This window comes from Corylus avellana, chromosome ca1, assembly GCF_901000735.1.
Source record: "Corylus avellana chromosome ca1, CavTom2PMs-1.0".
NCBI classification, from domain to species: domain Eukaryota; kingdom Viridiplantae; phylum Streptophyta; class Magnoliopsida; order Fagales; family Betulaceae; genus Corylus; species Corylus avellana.
This window is the reverse complement of record NC_081541.1, coordinates 50,815,745-50,832,347: the sequence shown is the minus strand read 5'-3', so window position 1 is coordinate 50,832,347 and position 16,603 is coordinate 50,815,745. Positions and strand designations below refer to the sequence as shown.

General features: G+C 34.2%; 2 protein-coding genes across 3 annotated transcripts; one reads left to right on the top strand and one right to left on the bottom strand.

The window, feature by feature from the left end:
* Positions 1–1,716: 1,716 nt before the first annotated feature.
* Positions 1,717–6,158, bottom strand: LOC132167883 (B3 domain-containing protein Os04g0386900-like). 2 transcript variants are annotated; one of them, XM_059578920.1, is made up of 3 exons: positions 5,871–6,158; positions 2,954–3,143; positions 1,717–2,261 (listed from the first exon to the last, which is right to left on the bottom strand). In XM_059578920.1, exons 2-3 carry the CDS (start codon positions 3,095–3,097, stop codon positions 1,947–1,949), a joined length of 459 nt encoding a protein of 152 aa, XP_059434903.1. In that variant the 5' UTR covers positions 3,098–3,143; positions 5,871–6,158; the 3' UTR covers positions 1,717–1,946. The 2 variants fall into 2 exon arrangements, with proteins under 2 accessions (XP_059434903.1, XP_059434904.1); XM_059578921.1 differs by lacking the exon at positions 5,871–6,158 and adding an exon at positions 5,398–5,502.
* Positions 6,159–11,220: 5,062 nt separating this feature from the next.
* On the top strand, positions 11,221–13,097 carry LOC132167289 (S-adenosyl-L-methionine:benzoic acid/salicylic acid carboxyl methyltransferase 2-like). The gene is made up of 4 exons (XM_059578208.1): positions 11,221–11,365; positions 11,496–11,903; positions 11,994–12,251; positions 12,526–13,097. The coding sequence occupies exons 1-4, from the start codon at positions 11,291–11,293 to the stop codon at positions 12,886–12,888; spliced, it is 1,104 nt and encodes a 367-aa protein (XP_059434191.1). The 5' UTR covers positions 11,221–11,290; the 3' UTR covers positions 12,889–13,097.
* The last annotated feature ends 3,506 nt before the right edge of the window (positions 13,098–16,603 follow it).

Sequence of the window (16,603 nt, the reverse complement as noted above, 5' to 3'; positions counted from 1 at the left end):
ATTAGAAAATACTCCCATGATTTCAGTTGCTGATTACATTTTTTTTTTTTTTTTTTTTGAGTTGCTGATTACTCTAATGGATAAAGTGGATTTTGTCGAATTATTGTTGAAGAATTGTAGGAAAGAAGTTTGTATTTTTTATGTATAGAAACTGTAAAATAGAATGACCTATTTATAGTTAAGTGATGCCGGGATGAAATTATTTATATGAATTACTAAAGAAGCTTTCTTTTGTGAATATCTTCATCGTCCCAAAGGTTGATAGCACGAGTCAACTGATAAATGTATTCTCACTCAATTTAAACCTTTCACACCGCCCCCCTCCTTTTGTATTTCCTTTTTATTTATTAATGCATTTTCACTTTAAAAAAACAAATCAAAACAAAGAACGTGGTCAACTTTATTAAGCCCCGAGTCTTCCTGATGCAGAATGGAACAAGTTAATGAGGCATTCAAAGAATAGAATAAGTTGATGGGATATCCAAAGAATCGCGGCAAGGACTATCAAAATTCAAGGACGAATTCTCTCTAACCTAAGAATGATAATGTAGATCGGAGTGCTAGGACAGAGAGTCAAGACGAGAACACAGATGCGTGCAAAAGGGCTGGAGAAGCAAGCACAAGGACTATCGTTCAATATCCCGTCCGAGCGTGCAACTTGAGAAAACTCCCCATAGTAATTCCCGAGGCATCCGCCCGAAGCCCTGTTCGAATGCCTATGTTATTGTTTCAATTTTGCACTTAATTTCTAGTTTTATTCAGTGATCGTCCGAGCGAAAGTGTGTTCCGTCCGAATGGAAAGTGTAGTTTTTAATAACCAACTTATTTCGGAGTTCAATTAGGGTTAGGAGTCTAGGGCTATAAATATATGTTTTATAGCTCCAAGAATGCAACTTTTGATTATGAGTCAATTTTTATCAAAAATAATACTCATAATTGATATGATCACTAGTGAATGATTGACAAGCCATGCATTAACTAATCACTTTACTAATTATAACATAAACCTAAATTTGTAAAAGAACTTTGGAGTAAAAGCTATAGTATCTTTAGTATCACTATTGACCTCATCAGTGATAAGCTCAAGACTTGTTCAATTACGAGCCCCAGTATAAAATGAGTGATGATAGAGAGCACGCCCAGCGTGCATAAACAGTATGCACGCCAGGTGTAAATTTTTTTTTTTTTTTTATTATTATTTTAATTATAAAGAAACAAAAAAAAAAAAATTACGCCCGGCGTGCATACTGTTCATGGAGGCGTGCTCTCTGTCATCACTCAAAATACTACTCCTTTACTAATCTTTTGGACGACCACTTCCAACCTAGCCCACTGGCTGATATCCAGATTGCTACTTGATTGAAAACAATTATCCTGACATCCTAAATTTTAATTTATACCTTACTAGTTGAAATGATATTACGCTCAGAGATGTCAATCAACTCTTGCTTGTCTTGAAGAGCCCAGGTGATCTTGTTATTTCCAGTAAATGCTATTTGCAGGCATTTACATGATGGCCCATGGGTGTGCATTTCCTTGGTTGCTCTATTATCAAGTTTCTTGCTTGGGAACCCTTCCAAAGAAACAGGAATACAAGTATACAACATAGCTCTGCTCTTAGTCTCTTGGTGCTGAAACCCATTTCTTTTTTTATGAGCAATTGTGCTAATCTTTGAGATAACTTAGGGTTTCAGTAATTGGAGACACAAACGTAAATAACCTGAAAGCCTCAAGGATATAATTAAGTGACTAGATTTGGAAAATCAATCCAAATGTATACAAAATAAAAACATCATGTCGCATTAACAGCAACAAGGTAATATTAAAACCCAAAACAGATTCACAATATACTGCTATAGACATTCTAGTAGAGTTCCAGATTTCGTAACAAGTAATGTTGTTCAAGAGACTAACAAAAAACAACAAAGGGCTTCATATTAGAAATACTAGTCAATAACAATAGGAGCATCCGAACTCTCACCCTCAAGACTGACCTTGTCTAGTAACTCAGATGGGAAGTCGCCTTTAAGAATTTGGACTCTGAATACGAGTTTCGTACTACAGCACTCCATAAGCTCAAACACACATGCATCCCCAACCTTGACATTGTTGTCATCTACGAATGCTCTCCATCCAGAAACAAATTTTTTATGACGAGCAGGTGTTCCATTATATGACATCTCCCAGTTCTTACCCCGACAGGACAGAACAGTGGGGATCACAAGAGAAGGAATTACTTGATGCAATTTTGTTGGAACCACCTATAAATTAATGTATGATAACAAATTAGGCCAGCTTAATTTCATGAACTGCTGATCTCAGTAATTGGACACCCTACCAACTAAAACAAAATGTAGCCTTCAATGCCCATAACTAAAATGATCAAGGGTTTGACAGGAAAATATGTTATCTTAGTTCAAGAGTATGCCTTCAAGAAAATCATGTGTATTTAAATTAGTAGCCTTATAAAGTAATCGACAATTTCCACTCGACAATTTCCACTGGTAGTTTAACACTTATGTTGTAAACATAGTATAAGTTGTTGTGAAGGAATTGACATGCAGAAGCTATGTAGCTTTTCATGTTAAAAAAGTTCTTTGGGTAAATATTGTGCAGTAGTTGTAAATGACTGAAATACAATGCGGGTGTGCGGCAAAAAGTTTTGTATAAGTGCTATGAACATCTGAAATGACGAAAATGAATATCATAGAGAATGAAAAAACATTGAGGATTTTCAGAAGAATTTTAAAGAATTTTTTTTGATAAGTAGAATTTTAAAGAATTAATAAGGATAATTCTAAAAGTAGGAGCTTGTTATCCGCATAGGAGCTTTGGAATGCAAGGAGGCTACTTCCCAAGTCTGCCGCGGTATAGCAATTGCTTACTACAAAGCAACTTAGCATGGATTTACCAAACATATTCTAGAAGTGCAGATAAAGAAGGGAGTAATTACCATTTGATACTGGGGTTTGACATTTGATTTTCCAATAATGAGATGAAAGTATGGCTTCCCTGAAAGAGGCCAATGTTCATCCCCTTCAAATTCACTCTTTTCCATAGTATTTAGTTCAGGCTGGGCCAATGGGACCTCCTCCATTTGGGATTTACTACTTGAATGCTTGGATTACCTGCCAAAGAGTCCACTGGAAGAAAACATTTGAAGTCATCAACTATGTTCCAAGTAAAAGTACTCAGTTATATTACAACACCTCAAGGCATAAAAAACTGAGAGAATCATTATACTATGACACAACATACTTCCACATCCAATAGTAGCCATGAGAAGACATGGTATATGTAATTTCCAAAAGTTAAGAGGGTGCAAGCAACTTGATGAATATTGTAAAAGACAATTATAAATCAAGCATTGTATATGGTAGAGAATGCTAGGCAAAAAATACAAATAAAGAAAGAAAGAAAGGAAATAAAGCTAGTTAGTCAATCTATTGCATGCATAATGGCAATAGTGAAACAGATAAGTAGCAGTATAAGGAAAAACGTAATCAAATATGCATTCACTTAAAGCTCAAAGTTGCGACCATAAGGACTATAAAAAGGTATTAGAGAATTCATATTGGCTTAGTCATTTTAGATTTCTATCCAAAATGGCTAATAGGAGCCCAAAACAGGCCAGCATTGGCTTAGCTATCCATAATGCACAATGCATTTTAGCTACAGTGCCTCTCCCACCCCTAAAATCACCTGCTCGTCCCTCAAGGCCCAATCCCAGTCCGCCAAGCACCAACTCCTCAGCCTCATCTTAAACCAGGACAGAGGACTCAAGATCCAGAAGGACCCTAAGAAAGCACTTTGATCACTGAAGTCATTGATGCCATGGCCATTCCCGGCCGCAATACAGCCACCATCGGCGGGTCCCTCTTCTAAGTCTACAAATTTTCCTCTGTTTAAACTGTACAAACAAACTCTTTTCTCCTATAAAGGCACCCTTTCAATATCCTCTCTGACGGTAAAAGACTCTCAAATGGAAGAAAAGCGCAACTGTAATGACAACAAACTGTTGGGGAGAAAAACAATTAAGGCGTTTTTACCTTGAGTACATCAATACACATATTTGAACATCACTATAGCCCAAAAACCTAAGCTATTGGGCTTGGGTCCACTTAGGTATATTAACTACTTTTTTTCTTTATACTTTCTCAATGTGGGAGTCAGTATTGACGAGTACACTCACAACACAAACCATCCTCCTTATCATGTTTGCAAGAAAAATTGTCAACAAGCAAATATTATCAAGCACTCAATAAGACAAGAAGTTATAGACATCTAAAAACACCCATATAGTATCACAAGTACCTGTGTGAAACTGGATTTTTCTGAAATCAATGGACAATCCAACTTTGGCTAACTTATAAGCTATGTCATCTCTTGTATCTCAGCAATATTAAAACTCAAGGTGCAATATCATTTATTAAGGCACCAACCTCAATGCTTGCAAGTTTCTATTTGAAAAGCACATGTGATCAAGAAGGCATCTCCTACTACTAATATTAAAAGACCATTTCCAATCCACCTAGACTACCAAGGGGTGGTTTCTTCATTTCCCCAGTTTTTGTTTGGCCAGCAAAGCACTATAAAGTCTTGCTTCAATTTTGTGTTAGCCCTCAAAAGAAAAAAAAGGTGCATTGAGGATTATGATTCTTCTCTAGGGATGGTGACAACAAATTCAAGTATGGCAAACAAGTGCAATTAGCCAAAAGTCCAGTCAAGGTGACAACAAATTCAAGTATGGTTTCAAGTGACAGTGACAAGTGACTATTTTATGAACACTTACTGAAACTATAGGTAAACTAGAATACCAGTAGATAATATGTATCCTCATTTGATCTGCAACAGGGGAGGCTTACTAGAAACAGTCTAGTAACCTCCATCAGTTTCATATGCAATCTCAATGGAAGAGAATTCTAACAACAAGGTATCAATTATATAATGTAATCAATGGATGCTATACCCTCCCACAAAACAACTAGGGTGAGAAAAGTTATCCCACAATATCCAAAATGAAACGAAGTACCAATTATAGATTTCACATCAACAGTTACAGTGGGAAAGGAGATATATGCTCACTCAGCAAGTCAGCATATTAAGAATATAAGTGAAAGAAAATATAAGGAAATGGAAATTAAAGAAAAACATCGGAATAATATAATAGAGACAAAGAATTTTAGGTGGGATTAAAGCTGTAAGACTACATTTTGCTCTTATTCACTTGACGATGTTACAATACAAAATATTCCTATTCATAGGAGAATTTGGACAGATAAATATGTTAATCAAATCTATACAATCAAATCAACATTAAATCTGATTACAATCAAATCTCGTAATATATTCTAACAATAAGGGTATAGCAATCCGGCCCAATACAGACTCTCTCACATTTACTGCTCGGATCGATTGCAAAATTGTTAGGGATCTCTATCTATCCGAATATAAGTGGGTGTCTGGGATGGCCTTGGGCTTCAACTTAATCATAAACATTCAAAATATACAGGAAAAAGGGGAAAATATGGATTTTGTCACTCCTACTCCCTTTATTTAAAAGGAAATCTGTAACATTTATTAGTCTCACTCCAAATCACTTAATAAAGAGGAAAAAAAAAAGGGGCAAACAGACACACACAAAGTACACAAACAAAACCATACATACACCCTTCAACGTCAACCACCTCAACAAATACCAAAGTCATGAAAGTGTTTCCAAAAACATTTTCTGTTTTAGACAAAAAGAAAATGTAGGTTGAAAAAAGTCGCATACTTTGAGAAAAGGCAACTTTAAAGCACATGAAGCTTCATAATTCATAAATATGAGATAAATGGATTGACAGTGTTAGTTAAGAAAGAATCTTTACCCAGAAAAACTTCTCAACACGATATTTTTGCGGTGGAAAAATCTTGCCTCAGTGCTTGTGATTCCAGTCAATCTTTCTAGTCGATAAAAGCACAAAAGTATAGAAGAGAGAGAGGGGGTTGCAGTTGCTTTTATTGCACGGATTTGCTTAATTGCTTCTCTTCTTCTTCTTCTTCTTTCTTCTTTAGCATTGTTTTCTCTGTTCTACGTACGAGCAAAGAATTCAGACCGTCCCAACTCCCGAGTTTTCCACGTGTCGTTCATGCGCCGTTCCCATTTAATTTGCCACCTGTTTCATTGAAGTTGTTTCAGAGCTAAATGCTAATAATAATCACCACTTTAATTCTTTAGATGTTTAAAAGATGCCTGAAAAAACGATTTTTATTATTTCTTATATTGCTAATAATAATATTAAATTTTTGGACTCCGTTCGTGTGAATCATGTGAGATTTCAGTGTTCAAGATTTGAGCTCAACTTTGAACATTTATGTCCTCACGAAATAGCTCAATTAGTTGATACCATGTTTAATGAAGCAGAGGTTACTAGTTCGAATTTCCCTTTTGTACAAATATATCAAAAAAAAAAAAAAAAAACTTTGAACATTTATTTGCTCACCAAGGCACAGTTTGTTAAACACCTTATCATCTTCTCAATATTATTTACTTTCATTTTTCAAAAAAATTAACATTAAAACATTTTCATTTTTTTACTTTTTTTATATCACACCATTTACTTTGAAATATAATCTTCTCCAATTCCAATAAATATTATAAATTAATTATATTATAAGTGTATTTTTATATTTTTACTTTTTGAGTAGACAAAAATACTATTATAATATAATTAACTGATATTATCCCGTTAAAATGAGATCTTAATTCATTTATTTTGTATATCGCATCATAAAATACAAAGACAAGCTTTTGTCAAGTACTTAGGTCAACTCAGTATTAATTTTTATCATTTCTCCATTAAAAAAATTGTTAGCTATTCATTGATTACCAAAATAACAAAATTTTTGGTTACCAATTGATTTGGAATGTACGTTATCGAACTTTAATTTTGGAATGAGCCATAGCAAAACAATGGTGTCCTTAATTAGTTATTTTGCACTATTTATGTAGTGTAATGATCTGAAGCCTCGGCATGTTAAGTTTGTGAGAAATACAAGTTTTTTAGTACTATTAACGGAGTTGTGTGCTTCGATTCCCATATAAGCAAATTAAGGGGTTCCTTGTTGTAGACACGAGAATTACTCGTTCACCTATTACACTATCATAATGATAATTTATTTCATTAAGCAATAGTTTACTCGTTTTATGATATTGCCTTAAGTAACAGTGTCGCTAACCCCAAATTCTTTGTTCACCGAATCACCAATCACCATCATGAAAATGGTCTTTAATATATATGACTTACCAAACAAAAAATGATTAAATAAGATAGATTGCTACTTGATTGAAGTTGTGTGTCCCCATTTTATTGTTGTGCAACATCTATTAACACAAGAAATTGACATCTTTCTATCAAAATTTTGGCTTACCTCACGACTTGATTGCTTTTTATCTTTATATATATTGTCAAAGTAAGTACTTCAATCTGTCCCTTATTTTTGTTTAAATTTATTCTAACTATTCTTTCACTAACTACTATATATATATATATATATATATATATATATATATTCCCCGCTGATATTGTATAGCATTGGATTGAGAACTTGGAAATAAGGGAATCTAAAAACTTAAAGAAGACTCGGAGGAAATGATTATAGAGTGAGAATAATTTTTATAAGGTCTTGGTATAAATCAAGACCTTTGTGCCCACCCATAATGGCACAAACCAAGACCTTTGTGTCCACCCATAAGAGGTTGACACCTCAGCTTGAAACAAGACAACAAAACGAGAACGAAACACCAGATCATACCAAATTTAAACCCTAAAAAACTTCTCGATCTACTTTTTCACATTAACCATCCATCATGCTACCGTCGCTGCTCATTCGAAGCTGGACGTCACCACCCTAGATGGCATAAACTCTATCGCACAAAGCTTTGTTAGGTTCATCCCTCTCTTTGTCTTGATTTTATCAAGCAACATCCATAGCCGTTTTGGTCTAAGCTTATTACGATGGGCATGGTAATGCAAAATTGAGGGGATCTTATAGTTGGGCATTAATGTATCAATGGTTGAGCGGTAGATCCAGAGAAAGAGATGAAGCTAAGAGATCCAGCGGCCTAGGCGGTTGATAAGAGAGAGAGAGAGAGATAAATAACTTACCGGCATGGGTGGTGTGTTTGGCATCTAGTTGACGGCGGCGGCAACGTGGTGGGTGGTGCGGCTTGGGGGTAGAAGTGTGAGAGAGAGAGAGAGAAGATAAATTGCCAATATGGGTAGTGGCGTAGTAGCGGCGACGTGATGGATGGTTAATGTGAAAAATAGATGAAGAGTTTTTTAGGATTTAAATTTGGTATGATTCGGTGTTTTGTTCTCATTTTGTTATTTTATTCTAAGCTGAGGCGTCAATCTCTTATTAGTAGGCACAAAAATCTTGATTTATGCCAAGACCTTATAAAAATTATTCTCAGATTGATTAATTATTCTTTGGTATATATATGCACTTGTTAATTTAAGCAGGACAAAAATATTGTTTTTGTTTGTGATTAGAGAACTTAATTATTATATTTTTCACAACCCTGCCCACCCTTGGATTCCTTCTTGTCTTCTTGGAATTGAAACAACTTTAAACACGAGAATAATAATGCCTTTAATATTTGTAGTACGTACTTCAATCTGTCTTCAGAGATCTTCACCAACAAATTTGACCAACTCACGTGGCTCACGAGACACTGTTGGCTTCCAAAACCTCACCATGCATCCAGGCCGTCCACTTCAGTCGAGAAAACACAACTTATATATGCCCTCATACACTGTCCGATATTGTACGGAGGAAAGACACGATTTAACTAAAACTTCATCTTGGCCGTCCACTTCAGTCCAGAAAACACAACTTATGCATGCCCTCATCCAGTTGGATCTTGTACGGAGAAAAGACACGGATTGTAAATTCTACACGGAAACAAATTGGCATGGCCATTGGGTTTTTGGCTCGTAGACCAAGAGAGGAGCCGCCTTTAATGGCAGTTTAGAGGTAAAACTGCCCGAGATAACGCAAGAACCAAATCCTAAGCATTTTCCTTAGAATTTCACTTAAATTAATTAAGTAAACAAAAATTTCTTATCAAATTCTCTTAATTATTTAATTATCTTAAACATTTTTCTTTTCTATTGGTGACAACGTGTCCTATTAATAGTCTGAGTAATTCTATTTAGTAGAATGCTATATGATTACTATACAACTAAAAAGACATGACAATGAAAATTAACCTCTTAAATTTTTTTTCTTTACAAGTAGTGATTGAAAAGCTTATTTTTACTTATACATCCTCAAATTGTATGACAATTATAAAATAGTATGGTAAATAGCATTACTCTAATGGCTTCCATTAGAAAATCCAAATACAAGATCAACATAAAGAGTTATATATTATCATTGGCATACCGCATACACTTTGTATCTTGTTTTGTGTTGTTATACCGTGTACCCTTTATTTTTAAGCATTAAGGTGTTTATATTTGTTAGTGCTACAAAACCTTAGAGACCAATTAGTGATTTTCCTAAAATAAATTCCAATTTGTGTACATATATTCTTTCCATAGTCAAAGTTTCAAGAAAAATAAAAACATAAAAAATTGAAAAGTCCAAACCCTAAATCTGGAGAGCAAAACTACTATGTGTCCTTAAAAAACATATGCTTTGTTAATAATTTTATTAAAAAAACCATGGGAATTGGGATTTTGTGTTTATTGTTTAATGAACCTTTGCTCATGTACGTGCGACATGCCCATCCACCTTTGACACTTGGTGAACAACGATTATATCCACAAGTCCGCAACTACAAAAGCCAAAATGGCCAAAAACACAGAAAAATATTGACCTAATTTCCTAAATATAAATCAATAGAAAATTCAAGGCATATATTGTATATAAGTGCGAAAATATTAACCTATAAACTTTAAAAAAGTGTCACCTTGCTGGGTTGTGAAATGTAAACTCTACCAATGAAAGTTTTGGGCTTTTTTCATTACACGACATATGAATCCATCAAAAATTAAGGTATCGGCTGAAACACTTTTATGGACATGGTTCTCTTTTAAATTGGGTTGGAAGAAGTTTTTTCGACTCAGTTTATGTGTTATTTAAACATGTGAGATGTACGTGTTTTTGTAATAGCAGGGATAATGTTGAAATAAATAATATTAAAAATTTATACGCATCTTACATGTTATTAAAAAAATGACATGTTAGTTTTATAAACTAAGTTGAAAAAACTTTTTTTAACCTAATTTGGAAAAAAATTGTCCTAATCGGAAAAGTTTTTTTTTGAACTGTGTTGAGGGAAATTTTTTCAATTTAATTTATTAAATTAAAATATATTTTAAAAATATATCTCATACACTTTTAATTTAATTATTATAAATTTTTAATAATTTTTAAAAATTTAATAGATCGAATTAAAAAAAAAAAAAAAAAAAATCTTTCCATCTAAAGGAAGCTTTATCCTAAATGGAGGCCAGCCCTCCGAAGCTCTCCAGGTGTTTCTTTTAAATTTTGCGGTCTCGGTCTTGGGACAGGTGTCATCGTGATCTTTGTTACTCTGAAAACGCAATGAAGCCCATAATTACCAATTTACCACCCACCAAATGAAACCAACAGGGGTAGCAAAGTAAAACGCAATCCGTGGAAAGACACGGATTACCCAAAACTTCATCTTGGCCGTTCACTTTAGTCCAGAAAGCACAATTTATGCCCTCATCCACTGTTCGATCTTGAAAGAATACCTCCTAGGTCAAGGGCATTTTTTTATTTTAAAGGTGGTGTTTGCCCTCAGCTAACCAAAGGGGCTTCTTAATGTGGTGAGCTTGAAGTGATAAGTGCAAATAAGGTGTAATTCATATGGATAAGTTTATTTTTCACATACTGTTTGTTGTGAAGTTCTTTTGTCGATACACATTGTTTAAATTTTCTAGTCAAGGAAATCATCAGGCCATTTTGTTCCATAATGTTTGGTATCAGGTCGTGTATCTTTATAAATATCTCGGTTAGAAAAGTTTATTAAGATTTGTAAGTCATTAGAGTGTGGGTATTTTGGTCATTGTCAATTGTATTTTGGTATTTTATTATTTTATCAAACAATTGAATAGTATGTTAGGAGTCTTTTGCCTCCCATTTTTAGTGAACTAGGCTCTTTGGAAAAGTCTTGCTATCTTCAATTATAAATAAGTTAGGGTTACCTCTCCCTCAACACATTCAGCTGATCTAACTCACAGCAATCCAGATACACAAGAGTGAGAGAGAGATGGAAGTTGCTCAAGTGCTTCACATGAATGGAGGAATGGGAAATACAAGTTACGCAAACAACTCCCTACTTCAGGTAAACTCGGTAACTTACTCGTGAAATACTTAACTGAAATAAAATAACTATAGAGTCAGGGTTTGGATTATCGCTTATTTCTTATACACAAGAACTCATTCAAATTCTTTGTCTGGATCACTTTGGACAGCAAAAGGTAATATCGATGACGAAGCCCATTACAGAGGAAGTTATAAGCAATCTCTACAGTAGCATGTCGCCAAGGACGCTAGCCATGGCTGACTTGGGTTGTTCTTCTGGACCAAACACTTTGGTCCTCGTTTCTCAACTTATGGAGGTGGTTCACAATCTATGGCGAAAGCTAGGGCATGATCAATCACCTGAATATCAAGTGTTCTTGAGCGACCTTCCGGGGAACGACTTTAATACCATTTTCATGTCAGTTCCAAGCTTCCTGAAAAAAATGAGCCTTCAACTGGGGCCGGCCTCCGGTCCATGTTTCTTATCAGGAGTTCCCGGTTCTTTCTACGGCAGGCTTTTTCCGGCCAATAGTCTGCATCTTGTCCATTCTTCTTATAGCCTCCATTGGTTATCTCAGGTTAATTAATTACTCTTAATTAACAGAAAATACATATATTAATGTTATAATTAATATCCATATTCATATGATACGAGGTTGTATCATTAGGTTCCTGAAGGGTTGGGGAGCAACAATAAAGGGAACATTTACATGGCATCCACAAGCCCGCCAGGTGTACTTTGTGCCTACTACGAGCAATTTCAAAGAGATTTTTCAATCTTTTTGAAATGTCGTGCAGAGGAGTTGGTGGGAGGAGGAAGAATGGTTTTAACAATTCTGGGGAGAAGGAGCGAAGATCCATCTAGCAAAGAGTGTTGTTACATCTGGGAGCTTTTGGCTACGGCACTCAATGACATGGTCTCCGAGGTAACTTCTATGGATTAATTAATAGAAATGTTTCGTAGTCTTTAGTAATAATTTTACCATTCGGATTGCTAGTAGGTTTTATGTAGTAAATATGATAGAGTTCTTACATGGTCCAATTGCCTGAATCAGTCTGAAGCAGACGAGCTGGAGCTTTCTACATGAATAGGTGATTTTTATAGGAGCTCTCAAATTACATGCTAACACGTAAAAAATTATATATCTAGCATTTTTCAATATCTATTGTGCTAAAGCATATGTTATAACAATATTTCAGGGCCTCATAGACGAAGAAAAATTGGATTCCTTCAACATTCCTAAGTATACGCCATCTCCATCAGAAGTGGAGTCCGAAGTTGTAAAAGATGGATCCTTCTGCATTGATCGTCTAGAGGTTTCTGAAATCAACTGGAATGCTTACGACAGTGAATCATTCAGCTCGTCCGATGCCTTTTCTGATGGCGGATACAATGTTGCAAAGTGCATGAGAGCTGTGGCTGAACCATTGCTTGTTACTCATTTTGGAGATGCAATCATTGAAGAGGTTTTCTGCAGATACAAAGAAATCCTTTCTGATCGCATTTCTAAAGAGAAGACACAGTTTACCAATGTGACCATTGCCTTGACTAAAAGAGGATGATTGAGGTCAAGATAAAAACATATATATATATATATACATAGAAGTACTTCCAAGTCTCCTTATGAATAAATCTCGGCCATCTCACATTTATGGCGAGTCGAGGCTTGTGGAAGAAAAATATCATAAAGTTAATTATAAGGTTATTAATAAATAATGTTAATCCAATCAAAGTCATTTCATCTTATGAATGAATCACCTCGTATGGTTGTCCAATAATAATGTGTGGTAGTTCCTTCAATAAAATTACAAAAAAAAAAAAAAAAAAAAAAAAAAAGCAGCACGGTCGTTCGTTTAATAGATATTATTACTAGCCACTTTTAAAAACACTATACATCAAACTCTTTAAATAATTCTCTATTTTAACTAAATGTATTTAAAAATGAGAGTGCCAGTATTATTCAAACATTTTTCCATTTCCTCCAACTTTTTTTGGGGACAGATGCAATAAGCCTCAGCTTGACTTGACTTGACTGGAGTCGAAACAACGCGGTTTCTAACATGAAAGTAAAAAAGCTACAATATGTTTTTGATAGGAAAGCTCACGAGAATTAAATTGCAGCCTGGTCGAACTCAAAACCCAAAACAGGATATCCAACTACACCATATACACTTAGGGCCTAGAATTTCCCCTCATATTGCTTCCCTTATGCTGTTGTTCATGAGGAAATTTCCATTTCCTCCAACTTTTTTTTTTTACCGAAGTCAATACCTTTATATTAGATTAATCATTTTTTATTACTATTTAAATAAAAAACTTACAAACAAAAACATTTCCCAAACGCACCCATTTGTACATGAAGTACTGCAGACTTGACTTGGTTTAGGAACGCCGTGCACAAGGGTGTAGAAAAGTCTTGAAGAAGATATTCCACTGCAATGTCTTTACATCAGGAAAGTTTGGTCATGTTTGAGAAGATTGTGATGAAATGCGCATGTCTTCATCTGGCTGTATAATGCCGTGCACCAGGGTGCATGTAGAAATTAATAGAAGTAGAGATGATAGAGAGATATGACATGTCACATGTGCAAACATTTAAGAATGCCGTGAACCAGGGTGTAGAAATACCCATGATGGAGACATTCCCATGTCTTTGGCTTTCTGCTGCTTTTAAACTTTGATGTTGCTGAAAGTTTTACATGAAAAAAAAAAAAAAAAAAAAAAAAGAAGATCAAATTCACGTATGGAGGTTAACAATTTGAGTAGGTAATGTTGATCAAATTAAATAAAATTTTCTTAGTAAGCTTATATAGATGTTTGCCCAAGTGGTTGGACCTAATGATTGATAGACTAATTATCCTAAAAACTTAAGCTTATAGGAAAAGGTAAATTTAATCACTTAATAATTACTCTAACATTTTTCCTCACGTGTGAGTTCAAACTCTTTTTTAATAAGTGAGGCCCAACATCCATGTGGAATATTTACTTGAAAATAGGGGGTGAATTTGATGGAGTCAAGGTTCAATTATAAACCTTTGGACTGTGCTGCCTCATTATTGCTTCCCTTTGGCTTTTATTCTGCCTTGCTTTGCAGTTCAACAAGGAGAGAGTTGGGTCGGCCAGTGCAATCCCACTTCTACTTGGATTGTGCCAAGCACTTAATTAATTCAAGCTACTTTTAGATCATTCTTCAAATTTAAAAAATTCATAAAAACAAAAAAATGTCATTTAACAAATTTAACTCTAGTTGATAATATTGCCCTCTAAATATAAACGGTTCGAAAGTGAAAATTATTTATTTTTAAATATTCTCTCTCTTTCATACTACATTTTCTTTTTTCTTTTTTTTGTCTTTCTTTCAATTAAAGTAGATTTTTAATGCAAATGGCCAAAAGTTGGTTTCATTGATCAATAAAATATAATATTTAATTAAAGTAAACAAATATAATATTTAAGGTTTCAACTCAGACTTATTTTCTAAGTTGAAACCTTGTCAAGTTTTTTCTTCCCACTTGTTTTTGGTACTCTTACGGGACCTATGCAAAGCCAGTAATTATCCATTTTTTCTTAGGATGAAAGTGAGAAATGGAGTGCAAAATGAGGGGTTAATTGTTTAGCAACAGGGGATAATATATCTTAAAAAAAAAACAGAGACAAAACAGGCGATTCCATTTTAAATTTTATTGACAGGCAGTAAAATTCACATCAAAGATCAAAAGCTTCAGCGGATAATGGGAAAGAAATACTTGGGTAGATGCAACCGGAACTTCTTCAATCCACCGCATAGAAAAGAACCGTATAAAATAAGCCGATAACAGGACACCAAAATTGACCCCAAAAGAAAAAGAAAAAGAAAAAAGCCTCCTCTAAATTCTCTCTGGCGTGTTTCACGTAAAGCAAGCTATGTTTAAAGGTAGTCATTAAAGATTATTGGCATGGTCATCTTTTTGACTCATGAAAAATTATTTGGACTGGAGAGTCCAAACAACACGGTTTTCAGACTCTGAATTTTATTTTATTTTTTATTAGTTAATTTTATGCATAGTTAAGTCATTGTAACAATTAGTAATTAATTAGTAATTTGTGAGGGTAGAGTAGTAGTGTTTGTCGATTAGTTGGAGAAAGAGTGAAGCTCGAAAGAAGAAGAAAGCCTTGTCTAAAAAAATAAAAAACAACTATTCAATCGTAAATACAAGAACAAAAAGAGGCAATTAGGCAATTTTGTGATATTCCAGCTGATAATTATTTAATAATATTCATCATATTGTGGAACAAAGAAGATGTTTGATAAAAAGCTGAATATACCACTTGTAACAGTTTTACTGGTTATTGTATGTATTGATTTCAATGGTGTATTGAATTGTAAATGAATGGAATTGAGACTGAGAAATGGATTATTCTGTATTGAATATAAAGCATTCCAGCAGTGCTCAACCTCCTTTTTCAAATTAAACCGATTACCAAAATTGAATCAACAATACATCTCTTGAAATTAAGGAGATAATTCCTCAAGGAGTCGTTATTGTTGGAAAACGAAATGATTACGATTACGATGAGTCAGCTACTCATTCCGGGTGCCCTTTTTATTTGGAAATTATTGTAACCACAAGTTTCTCTAGACTTTCTCAACGTAGACCCTGGAAAATGATGTCGTTGAATAGAAAATGAAGCTTTTACATTTATTGCTAGAAAATGAAAATGTGACCCACTGATCAATAATCAATAAAAAATTATATACCTTTTAGGCCACTCGCATATTTTTTTAATAAGGGGAGCTGGAGAGGGGAGAGTTTATATATATATATATATATATAGTGGGGGGTGTTGGTGGGGAGGGGAGAGTCTTTATAATTAGGTTTATATCCTAAGAGAAATGGATGGTATAATGAAGGATTTAGGAGGAAGACTTTTATCATATTATTAGTTCATAAAATAAAAAATAAAAAGGGACAGAGTTAAGTTTCTTTTAAATTGAGTTAGATGAATTTATTTCAAATCAGTCTATTAAACTGATATACCTTATACATATTGGAGTAAGTTTGAATGGAAGATTAATAATCTAGTATTCATGAAAAATATTGTTTCTTCATGATTTTAATGAAAGTCTAAAAATTTTACCTCAAAAGAAAAAAAATCAGAGACAAAACAGGCAAAACAGGCAATTTCATTTCAAATTTTATTGACAGGCAATAAAATTCATACCAAAGATCAAAAGCTTCAGCGGATAATGGAAAGAAATACTTAGGTACTAGATGAAAACGGAACTTCTTCAATCCA